The sequence below is a fragment of the Bos mutus genome, chromosome 4 (assembly GCF_027580195.1).
Source record: "Bos mutus isolate GX-2022 chromosome 4, NWIPB_WYAK_1.1, whole genome shotgun sequence".
Classification (NCBI taxonomy): Eukaryota; Metazoa; Chordata; class Mammalia; order Artiodactyla; family Bovidae; genus Bos; species Bos mutus.
Window position 1 is genome coordinate 110,070,298 of NC_091620.1, and position 12,490 is coordinate 110,082,787.

Sequence of the window (12,490 nt, forward strand, 5' to 3'; positions counted from 1 at the left end):
AAAGGGATCTCAAAGCCAGCAATTTTTAATAAATGAAGAGCAATACAATTTTCTGCATTTCTGTTCATGCTTAAAAATGTTGCATATTTTTTCTTTCAACACCAAGGCAGTTTTATTCCAAAAAGTAAAACTGATTTAACATTTTGAAAATGTATCAATGTAATTTTCCAATTTAATAGAAAAAAATTTTTTAGGCTTTTTAATTTATTTTTTTATTGAAGGATAATTGTTTTACAGAATTTTGTTGTTTTCTGTCAAACCTCAACATGAATCAGCCGTAGGTATACATATATCCCCTCCCTTTTGAATCTCCCTCCCATCTCCCTCCCCATCTCACCCCTCCAGGTTGATACAGAGCCCCTGTTTGAGTTTCCAGAACCATAGAGCAAATTCCCGTTGGCTATCTATTTTACATATGGTAATGTATGTTTCCATGTTACTCTTTCCAAACATCTCACCCTCTCCTCCCCTCTCCTCATATCCATACGTCTATTCTCTATGTCTGTTTCTCCACTGCTGCCCTGTAAGTAAATCCTTTAGTACCATTTTTCTGGATTCCGTATATATGCATTAGAATATGATATTTATCTCCTTCTGAGTTACTTTAGATGCGGCAATTTACAATGTTCTGAAGTTAAAGAATTAACATATGTCCCCACAGGGACCATGAGAGGCTTATTTAGTAGGTGGAGCTCCTCTCAATAGCATCTCATATGTGGATAAGGGGAAGTTGAGCCTTTCTGCATTTTCAGATCAGAGTCGAGGGAGTTCAAGGAGGCTGGGAAAACAGCAAAGACGTGAATTCTTCAGGGAGTTCAAAAAGGGTAGAGAGCTGTGTGTCTAACCCCTAGCAGTTCCCAACAGCAAAGAGTGGAGAGAACAGGAGAAGGAAATGCAGAGTGAAGGGATGAAGGGTGAACAGGAGAAGGGATGCAGACACCTGAAGTAGGCAGAGCTCTCAGGAAGGAAGAGCGTGGCCCTTGGAAGGAGGGGCAGGGGCGGCATGTCTGCTGGGTGCCCTGATACTTCCACCATTCCCTCTGCAGATTTATCACACTTATTGGGTCCTCCAGAGCTATTATCTTTTCAATGTTAGCCACTCAGTCATAGCTGACTCTTTGTGACCCCATGGACTGTAGCCCACCAGGAACATCTGTCCACAGAGCTCTCCAGGCAAGAATACTGGAGTGGGTTGTCATTCCCTTCTCCAGGGAATCTTCCCAACCCAGGGATCAAACCTGCGTCTCCTGCATTGCAGGCGGATTCTTTAGCATCTGAGTCACTAGGGAGGCCCAGAGTTTTTACAAACAAAAGACAGAGGTGAGAAGCAAGCACATCAAGCAGGATCCTCAGGCACTTGAGTGTAAAATGCAAGGACTTCTGAGCACAGAGTTTCCAAGCATCAGACACCCACACTTGAATTACATTGGTGGGCACCTAAAATAAATGGATAGTTTACATGCTGAGCCACAGCTGTGTTGCCCAGTTTGGTAGATACCAGTGCTGGCTATTTACATTTAAATTACAGTAAGTCTCCCACATTCGAACCTTCACACTGCAAACGCTGAAGATGTGAATGTGCCCTGTATGCTAGCCGCTGTACTGTACTATTGAACTTTTCAAGGTACTATATACTGCAAGATTAAAAATGCTCTCTTTATGTTTTACGTTTGTCTTTTACGTATTATTTCTGTGAAAAGTATTATAAACCAGTTACAGTACAGTACTCTATAGCCCATTGTGTTATTTGGGTACTTAGGCTGACTTTGTTGGACTTAAACAAATCGGACTTACGAACATGCTCTCAAAATGGAACTTGTTGGTATGTAGGGCACTTACGGTAATTAAATTTAAATGAAATTTAAGATTCAGTTCCTAAGCCACATTTCAAGTACTCAGTGGCCACGGTGGGCTAATGGCTGTTGCCCTGGGCAGTGGAGATTATAGATTTTCATCAACAGAGAAGGTTCTGCTGGACGGCACTGACCTACAGGGGAAAGAAACGTCAGGCCAAATTTTTACTTTTAAGAGACAATGAGCTTTCCTGAGAATAATCTCTTTTATTCTCTTTGCTAGGATGGAAACAGACTTTTTCCTTATATATAATTTTGAGCGGAGCTAATGTGAACCAGGCAATATGGGACCTTTAGGGTCAGGGGCCTATGCTTGTCACCTGATTAGCCAGAGATTGGGCAAAACAGGCAGTGTCTGACCGGATGACGGCTGGGTTTGCCTTCTCTGCTCTGCCTCACCCCGCAACTCATCACTGAGTAGGAAGAAACTCCAGTACAACTCATCACTGAATAGGAAACCCCAGTACAACTCATCACTGAGTAGGAAACCCCAGTAAAACTCATGAAAAGCAGAAAGGCCCCATGATGTCCTCTCACCCATCCATTCCTGAAGCCTGTGAATGTGTTACTTTTCAAGCAAAAGGGACCCATCCTGAGGGTGCAACTAAGGTCTTAAAATAGAAAGGTTAAGCTGGATTGTACAATTTGGAAGAAGGGATCTTTCTCTTCCTGGAGGCAGAATAGATGGGACAAAAGGGCAAGAGAGAGAGAGAGTTTGAAGTATGAGGAGACTTGTTGCATGGATGCTGGTTTAAAGAAGGAGGTGGCATGATGACAGGGAATATACATGGCCTTCAAGAGCTGGGGGAGGTCCCCAACTGACAACCAGAAAGGAAATGGGACCTCAGTCCAACAGCCATAAGGAACTAAATTCTGCAAACTATCTGAATAAGGCTGGAAGCAGATTCTCCCCAAGAGCCCTGAGACAGGGACCAGCTACCAATACCTTGTTTTTGGCCTTGTCAGACCGAGATCAAAGAAACCAGCTGAGCCCAAGAGAAGACAATACATTTGTGGTGTCTTACATCAATAAATTTGTGGTAATATTCTACAGCAGCCACAGAATACAAATACACCATTTTATATTGTGGAGAAGCAGACAACCTCCTCAGTTCACACTTCAAGGATCTGTTTTGGAGAACAGTTCAAGAAAGCCTAATTCTACCGTCCTTTCAGGGAAACGAGCAGCCCAGCTGCTCTTGGAAACTCTTTGCTGTTTCAGAAGTGTGGTTGGGTTTTATCCCTTAATAAGCTGATGGGAGAAAGAAGGTTTTAGCTGCACCAGAAGTGTGTACTTTTGAATGAACAGTCTAACACATAATCTGAAAGGATGAAAAACAACGGCTATTGCCAACTCCCAAGCCTGGCACGTACTGCCAATTAGTAAGAGGGAAGATGGATGGTTTCTGCCTATCAGAAGGGAAACGAAAAACCTAAAATGTAGCAAATGGCACGGGGCCTGCCCTCTGCCGTCACCAGGAGTTACTAATGTCAGCGAATTCTTTGCTACACAAAGAAAGACATGGATGAGAAATCTGGCAATGACACGAAATGACAGAAGATAATTTCTTGGGCCAGTGGGAGTTGTGTGGAATGGGCAACAAATTCCACCAGCAGGGTCGGAGTGGGTGGCTGGCAGGCCCTTCATCTCCAGCCTTTGTCTTGTCACCAACCCGCCTTCATGCCAATGGCACATTACCCAGCAGTGGCAGGAGACACCTTTGTTGATGGTGTGGGTGGTCAGTCTGCTACAAACACTATTCCGTAGGAGAGAGGAAATCGGGTCTGTACTCCATCCCCGCTCTCCCACTGCTGAAAACCTAGACCTGGAATGAACGACACCACGCCCCAGAAGAGATCTCCTGACCCAGAGTCACAGTGAGACCAACAACAATAAAAAAAATCAGGCACCGATAACCCTGTTTGAATATCAGGGTTTTCAAAATGACAATATTTCCTAAGATTCACTCTGGGGCATACCATCTAAGTTGTAACTCTCAATAGCATGGATCGAATGTCCTCAGCATGCTTTTTATTTCAAGCTATAAAGTAAAGATGATAATATCTGCCCTACCTTCCAATATTGTTATAAGCATATGAAGATGGCACAACATACGTGACAGCCAATTCTATATTGCAAAGGGCTGTCCGATGGTTTATTACCCATCACAGTCAGGACTCGGAGAAGGCAATGGAAACCCACTCCAGTACTCTTGCCTGGAAAATCACAGGGACGGCGGAGCCTGGTGGGCTGCAGTCCCTGGGGTCGCACAGAGTTGGACACGACTGCAGCGACTTAGCAGCAGCAGCATCAGGACTATGGATTAGTGAGTGTATGTCAGGCTTTTTACCAGGTGCCTCTCACATGTTATCACTTTATGCTGTAGCTACTATCAGTGATCAGGGCTAGGCCTTTGACAGATTTGCCAGCTTTTGCTTAGACAGCCTTCTCTTCATCCCCTGGTAGCTGCCTCCAACGTGCATCTCTGGACAGACTTTTATGCTGTCTTCTTTGACTCCCACCAGAGCCTGGAAGGCATTTCCTACTTGAGGACCTCCTCCTCTTTCCCCTTCAAGAATCTACTCTTTGGTTTTCTAGAAGAATTGCTCTCTGTTCAGTGGCAAGGGGGTTAATAGATCAGATAAACATTATACCTCCATAATGCTTTCAGTAACTGAACTAATGATTCATCCTTCTGAAAGTAAGTCACCCCAGAAACTGCTCTGAATTGTGATTTTTTTTTTTTTGTAAGCAGGCAGGTGAGACCAGGAGCTTCTGAACAATACCATGTGTGGGTGTCCAAGGTCAGGACAAGAGACCTGCTTGGATTTGACTGTCCAAGTGTTAAAAATCACATTTTTAAGGGTGTGGAGAGGAACTACATCCCTCGTAGCCTCCGATGCTAGACTCAAATCCCCAGAGCTGGGCAGTCGACAACTGCAGCTCAGTTCATCCTCTGAGTGAAAAGAAAGGGATTCCAAAATGTCTGCTTTACTGTCCGTTTTACTGCTTGTCACATTAATAAACCCATCCCTAAAAAGGTGATGGACGATGTAAAGAACAATCTCTTTGAAAATATGCTGAGAAGAAATCTCCAGGCACTAAATATATTAAAACTGTTACTCTGAAGTAAACAGAATTATAACAAAAATGATCAACAATGAGAAAAAAAAAAAAAGTGAAACTGGAAAAAGAGGATTCAAAGATCTGGCTCAACTCAACTGCTCCCCCTAGTGTCAAAAACTGTTCTTACCTTCCTCTAAGATTTCTAAGCAACTGTAGAGAAATCGAAAGCTTGGACTTCCTCTGCAATACATTATTACTTTAGAAAATTTTAGGTCGACTTCGAACAATAAGGCAGAGTAGAAAACAGGGCTTTTCTTTCTTGAGAAGTCACCTACTTGTATCTTAATGGAATGCAATAACATATGATAAGAAATACACAGTAGAGAACCACCAATTTAAATATACAGAGTGAGATTTATGTTACTCCTCTAAATATTATTTTAAATACATTGTGCTTTATGAACACGGAACACAACTTTCTAGCAAGCCATTGCCACTTTAAAAATATGTTTTGGAAGTTAATCATCAAATTAGATAAAACGTTCAAAGAAAGTTCAAGAATGCCAAGCAAGAAAACACTTCTAAAGCTCCTAAATGAGGGTTTGCGACTCTACTGGTATCTGACAATACATGCATGTTATCGTCTCTATTTTTGCATTTCCGTAAGGGTATTCTCATTGTAATGTCTCTGAATTTATTGCACATCTTAAAGTGTCATCTTTTCTTTTTTTGAATTCTTAGGGAAATCTAGTTGGACTTACTAACTAGAAGGCTTATAAGCAGAACTAAAGCATGGAGGTGGAGGGAGTAGAAAAGGCTGGCTAACACCTGTTCAGTGTCTGTGGACATGCTTTGCTTTATCAGCCATGAAATTTGTTTTCCAAATCTGACTTGGTGGTTTATCCTTAGTTCTCTTTTTGCTACTTTCAAACCTCCAAAATTGTTCAGCTGCTAAAAAGTTCCAAAACAAGCAAATGCATTCCTGGAATCCTACCCTTAACTTTGCTGGATAATATATACTAAGGCTTCTTCTCCAGCCAAAATAATAAAAGATCTTTTAAGTGGGTGGAATTCTTGGTTGATTGCACATGCATGCCAATGTCAGACAACTATAAATAGAGAGATCTGGAAGAAAAATAGGGGGACTCTTTATAACTCCAAGGAAATAAAATGGAATGTTTTGAAGGCCACTGGAAAACAGAACATGTATTTATAAAATTAAGATTTGTCTCCCTTTAGTCCAAAATCCCCTTCAAGCAAGAGAGAAACCACATGGATCATAAAATTCCAGTAGGAAGGAATAAAAGGACCTTCTTTTCTATATTAATATGTATTTATTATTCTCGATCCTATAATTAAGACTTCTTCTTTATATTGTCCTTTTCAGTTTAGATATCTGGTGAATCTTTTTGATATTTTTCTCTGATCACTGCATTGTTTCACCAGAATACTAAAAAACTCTTTCAAAGGATAAAACTATGCCCATGGTCACTGGTATAAATGAAGTCAGCAGGGAATTGCATGGGAGTTACCTAGGGCAGACTTGGTCCCAAAATAAACTGGGTCACTTGTTACAGCTGTTCAAAGAGATGTAAGGCTTCATTTCTCAAGAAATTCTTACTCTTAGGCAGGTTAACATACCCACTAGCTTAAACAGCTGTGTTAATACATATTCTTAAAGACAGTGTTTCTTAATTCTGAACAGTGACTTACACTTGTCTCTTAACCTGCTCATCTTATATTAACCTGTCTAAACTGAATTCAAACCAGCCCTTGCAAATTAGTTCACTTTATTTTGAACCTATTACTGCTGTACAAGAGAATTTAGCAATTGCTTTGGTTTCGTAATTGTGCTGTCGACGAGCAAATTAGTTAGCAGCAAAGGAGAAAGCCAGCATTTGCCTAATTGTCCTTAAATGCCATTCTTCCAAATCCAGACTCCCTTCTTAAGGCAGAGATGTTGACATGTCAATGATGGTTACAAGGTCACAAGTCCATTTGGAGGAAGGATCAATAATATAATTCATATCTCAGAATTCTTACTTCTCTGTAAATCACATTGGGTTCAAATTGGTTGGAGGCTCCAGTATCACTTTAAGGGCTCAGTACATGACGGATACCAGAAAATCATATTTTTATAATATTTTTAGTGATGAATCTATTACTTGGTGTTTTGTGAAATAAACCCTTAAGGCAGCAACAACAACAACAACAAAAGACTTGTGGGGATTTGAAAGTAGCATGGTTCTAAACATATCATGTTTATAATTTTAAAACATTACTTCAAAAGCTCAATTTTAATATTTTCCCTAAAATGCTTTTAAAGTAATCTAAGGGTGGGACTCTATTAAATGACTATGAATTAATCCTAGGTTTTTTAAAAAGGCATATGTGACTGTATAAATAATGATATTAACTGCAATTCTATCAAATGATTTAAAAGACTTGACATAAAAATACATCTTTCCTTTAGTTTTTTAGAACTTGTTTTTAGTAGCAAAAATATAAATCCTATGTTCACAGAAAACGCAAATAAAAAATATTTCTCAAGTGACACCTTAAAGAGAAACGGCATCCTTATTTTGTGAAAAATCATGTTCTGAATTCTTATTTGCCCTCAGAAGTAAAATCATATTTACTAAATCTAGCATCTTTTAAGAAAAAATTCGAGATTGAGCACAATGTCCAGTTTTCAAAATTTCTACAGCAGCAATACTGGAGTGTTAGCCAGCCTAATTTTGTTAGTGATGTTTATCACTTTTATTATGACCTGATGCTGAAGCTGAAGCTCCAATACTTCGGCCACCTGACTCAAAGGGCTGACTCATTGGAAAAAAATCCTTATAGAGGAAAGACTGAAGGCTAAAGGAGAAGGGGGCGGCAAAGGATGAAATAATCAGAAAGCATCACCGACTCAATGGACATAAGTTTGGGCAAACTCTGGGAGATAGTGGAGGACAGAGGAGCCGAGCTTGCTGCGGTGCATGGGGTTGCAAAGTCAGACACATCTTAGCGACTGAAAAACAAGACCCGTGACATGAACAGCACCTCTCAGAGAAAGGAAAGCATCAGGTCTTAGGTGGTCAGAACGAAGCAAAGCAACGCAAAGCTTGACTAGTACTTCCATTGTTTTTTCTTTTTGAAAGACAGGAGACAGCCTAGCTTCTCCTGAGACAGAGTGACGTAAATGGACAAAAGTATCTCCTCTGAGAGGCGTCCCACTAGTCACCATGAATGGCTGAACAAAAAGAGGCCGTCCATCTGGGCATACAGATGGTAGGTGCTGAATAAAAGATGCGAAGATGAGAGACTGGAGTGGGCCAGGTGTAGATGCTGTTGGGTGCCATCCACAGGAGGACAGCGGACCCAACATCATGTAGCATCGTCAACTGCCCTCCCCTCCCCTCCCCTGTCTTTCTTTTCTGTTGACATAGAAGAACTATATTTATTTTTGAGATGAAGCACGTGATAAAACAGCATGTTTGTATTCTCACATGTAACATATACAATTTTGGAGTCTGAATGAATATGCACTAAAATATTAAAACTGACTTATTTAGAAGAAGAAAAGGTAACTGAGCATTAAAGAAAAGCCTACCTAGATGTACTTTAGTTTACTACAATAGACAGCATTTTTGAATCATGGTGGCAGCTATCACGGACTGCCTGTACCTAACTGCCATTCCTCTTTCCTCCCTACTAACAAAACCCTGCCTTCCAGGCAGCAAGATGTCAGGGCCGGGGACAAAGCGGTCCACCCCTCCCTTTTCACCAATGCCCAGCCAACGGAGGGTATGCGGTCCGCCCCATCAGAGAGACATAGGGATAAATCTCTTTGGGCATCTCCAAGATATTCCTCCCTGATACGAGCAGGATGGGGAGAAAGTTCCCTTACTGCTGTCTACTTTGCTTCCTGCTTTGGTTCGGGACACTGTCATTTGAAGAAATGCTGCTGAGTTGTTACAGCCACTTTGTAACACCAAGGATAACAGAACAAACACATCCAAGAAAATCTTGAGGTCTCCCTGCCCTGTCCTTTCTCAGCTACTCTAAGTGGGTAAAAATTGCCATTTATTTTCCTGGGCCATTTGTAAGTCATTTCAGCTCTGTCCCTCTGAAGGAAGGAAATGGAGGGTTAGCTAAACCGAAGGCTGTTCTCCACAAACGCTACTCTGTATAGATCCGCCAGTTTTTCTGTTACTTCAGAGATGGAGTTAGGAGATTCAACTGCTTTATCAAGAATTGTTTCATAAAGTGGATACCAGGTTGGTCAAAACTATTGAGCAGTTATGAGAAACGTGTTTGATGATTTAATTAAAACAGGAACTGTATACTGAAGATAGTACCTGGTATATGAAAGCACTTAATTAAAATATGTTAGACCACTGATCAGTGAAGTTAGGGTGGAGGAAGTTAAAAGGGTGAGGAACACACACAGAATGTCCCCACCCAGCTGAGGGCGTGCTGCCCAGGGGAGATTCTGTAGATATTAAGAACTGACCTTTCAAATGGGAAATGTGAAGTTCTGTGTTAGACAAAAATAATTATATGGTGTGTTCTTCTAAGTATGAATTTAATCAAAATAAACTGCCAAATCTTTCAAAGAATCCACTGAAGAATTTAATGTATTCATTTCATGAGTTCCTCATAATAAGCTGTCTGATGTTATCTACTGACATCATTGATTAAAGGCATTTTTATTATAAAAAGTTTCTATTTTTTTCCATAATTGATGACATATAAAATTAAACATGTCAAAAGGGTAAAAAGGGAGACAATAACACTAAATTCCCTGTAGACAAAATTTTGTTATGACAAATAATAGTTAACTTAATCAAAGCAGAACCAGTTACCTTTTCCCCCAACATAATTCTTGAGATGTGATGCTCACAATCAAATGGGAGTGACTCAATTACTCTGCTTCCTAACTTTCAAAGATTTACTAGCAGTCTGGCTTACAAAAAAAAAAAAACAAACAACCAAAATCCCTGAATCACTTGAGACACTCAGATCATCAGACGTCACCAGATTTTGAAACCAATCAATAAAACAATTTCAACAAGGTGTGATTACAGAATAGAAATTAAATCAACAGTGTACATATACTCCAAGTGGCACATGTACTTAGCTTCCCATTAAGGCTCAGGGGAAAAAAAATTAGGTAAACTGAAAACATTTGAAAGATCAGTTTCATCTAGCTCAAAGGTGGTCACCAACATTAATCAGATCAGAAAGTCAGTGGATATATTGTACTTAAGAAACATCATTTTAGGATGCTAAAACATTTCTTGGAATCTAGTTAGAAGAAGAGACAGCACAGTGAATTTCAAAATTAACAACTCTAAAGCAATGAATACAACCTCACTCTGCTCATAGAAGAGTGTTGGCTCAGGTGAAACAGGGGCTGGCGAATAGGACTAAATAACTGTCTAGTGGCGAAACGAATGGATGAATAGATAATTGGGTGAACAAATGAAAGAATGTCATGAGAAACTTATCAGGAGAGTTTCAAAAATTAAGAGAGAGAAAGAGAAAGCATAATCTGCATTAAAAACTTACTTATTCCATGCTTGTCTAAGGTTTTTAGAGCTGTACAGGGTAAAGCGTTCTGAAATAAAAAAGAAAAATGATAAACAGTCTTTATTTCAAATGTCCATATTGACAGTATGCTTAAAAAAAAAAAACTTTTAAAATGTTACTGTTGGATTTAGCCATAGTTATGCTAGACAAACTAGGTCTTCACCTCAGATTAAACAGTTATAAAGAGTCAACCAAGAAGAGCTTAACACTTTAAGCAACGAAAGATTGTTTTCTTTTGTCTAGAGTGGCTTGTTTCATAACCCGGCTTCCTAGTAATTCTCTCTTAGAATAAGTTTTAACTGGGTTGAAAAAAGAAATACAAGTTCCAAACCTGCAAACTATAGGTACATTTATAGAAGAATACTGACACACCAGTCCAGTGAAACCTGCTGTTTTCTCAATGAAGACGTCTCTTTTTTTTTTTAACATTTTAAAATGTTTATTTTTAATTAAAAAATTTTTATACAGTTTTTAAAGGTTACTTTCCATTTACAATTATTACAAAATATTGGCTGTATTCCCGTTTCTATGATACATTCTTGAGCCTATCTTATACCCAGCAGTTTGTGCCTCCAATTCCCCATCTCTACACTGCTCCTCCACCCCCTACCCCACTGGTAAACACCAGTTTGTTCTCTGTATCCATCTGTCTGCTTCTTTTTGGTTATTTTCACTAGTTTGTTGTATTTTTTTAGATCCCACATATAAGTGATACAGCATTTGTTGTTCTCTGTCTTATTTCACATAGCATAATGCCTTCCAAGTCCATCCATGTTAGTTCATTCCTGGGTTCTTCATTTCTTCCTACGTTTCCACATTTTTGTCTGGGGTCCTTTTCTTCTACTTTAAGGACTCCCTTTATTCTTGTTGTAGTGCAGGACTTGGAATGTTTGTATATTCTCTAGAACATGAGGTCATATGGCACCCCACTCCACTACTCTTGCCTGGAAAGTCCCATGGACGGAGGAGCCTGGTGGGCTGCAGTCCATGGGGTCGCGAAGAGTCGGACACGACTGAGCGACTTCATTTTCACTTTTCACTTTCATGCATTGGAGAAGGAAATGGCAACCCACTCCAGTGTTCTTGCCTGGAGAATCCCAGGGATGGGGGAGCCTGGTGGGCTGCTGTCTATGGGGTCGCACAGAGTTGGACACAACTGAAGCGACTCAGCAGCAGCAGCAGCATGCTAAGCAAAATAAGTCAGACAAAGACAGAAACTGCACGATCTGTCTTCTGTGTGGAATCTAAAGAAATACTTAAACTCGTGGAAGCAGAGAGCAGACCACAGCTCTGGCTGAGGTGTAGGCTGGAGATGGGCAAAGAGATGGAAGCAGTCAAAGGGTATGAACTTCCAGTTATAAGATGAATAGGTTCTGGGGCTGTTATGTAAAGCGTGGTGACTATAGTTAACAATACTGCATTGCATATTTACTTGAAAGTTGCCAAGACAGTAGATTTTTAAAGCTCTCACTACAAAATAAAAAATTGAAACTATGTGAAGTAATGGCTGTGTTAACCAAACTTACGGCAGCATTTTGTAATATATTCACATATAAAATAACTGTGTTGTATATATCAGACTTACACAGTGCTGTCAGTTATAACCCAATATAGTTGAGGGAAAAGACGGTGTTCTACCAAATAAAACATGGAGGTCTGATGTAGAGTGCGAGGGACACTTTGGGTTGGGTGGCGAAGGAAGGTGAATTTCAAATAAAACAGTCAATCAACAAAATAAACAAAGATCCCACTGGAAACCTGTGTGGAGTTTCATTGAAATATGTATTTATCTGAAAAGGCTGATATATAATTTTTGTATATAAAAATATATTGTATCTTTCCATTTATTTAAAATATTTTTTGATTATGCAATTTTACCTATAGGAATTTACCCAAAAAGTGAATTGAACGTAAAAGTCAAGTGAACAAAAATATATGCACAAGAATATTTATCAAACAACTTTTTTTTCATTGAAGAACAGTGATTTAC

At 39.7% G+C, this 12,490-nt stretch overlaps 1 protein-coding gene across 6 annotated transcripts in view; it reads right to left on the bottom strand.

The window, feature by feature from the left end:
* The window catches only part of CDK14 (cyclin dependent kinase 14), a 664,341-nt gene that overhangs the window by 145,689 nt on the left and 506,162 nt on the right, over positions 1-12,490 (bottom strand). For all 6 annotated transcript variants that reach the window (XM_070369889.1, XM_070369886.1, XM_070369885.1 and 3 more), the window contains one exon: positions 10,480-10,528. In XM_070369889.1, coding sequence (XP_070225990.1) covers positions 10,480-10,528 — 49 coding nt within the window. The remainder of the gene's footprint in view (positions 1-10,479; positions 10,529-12,490) is intronic.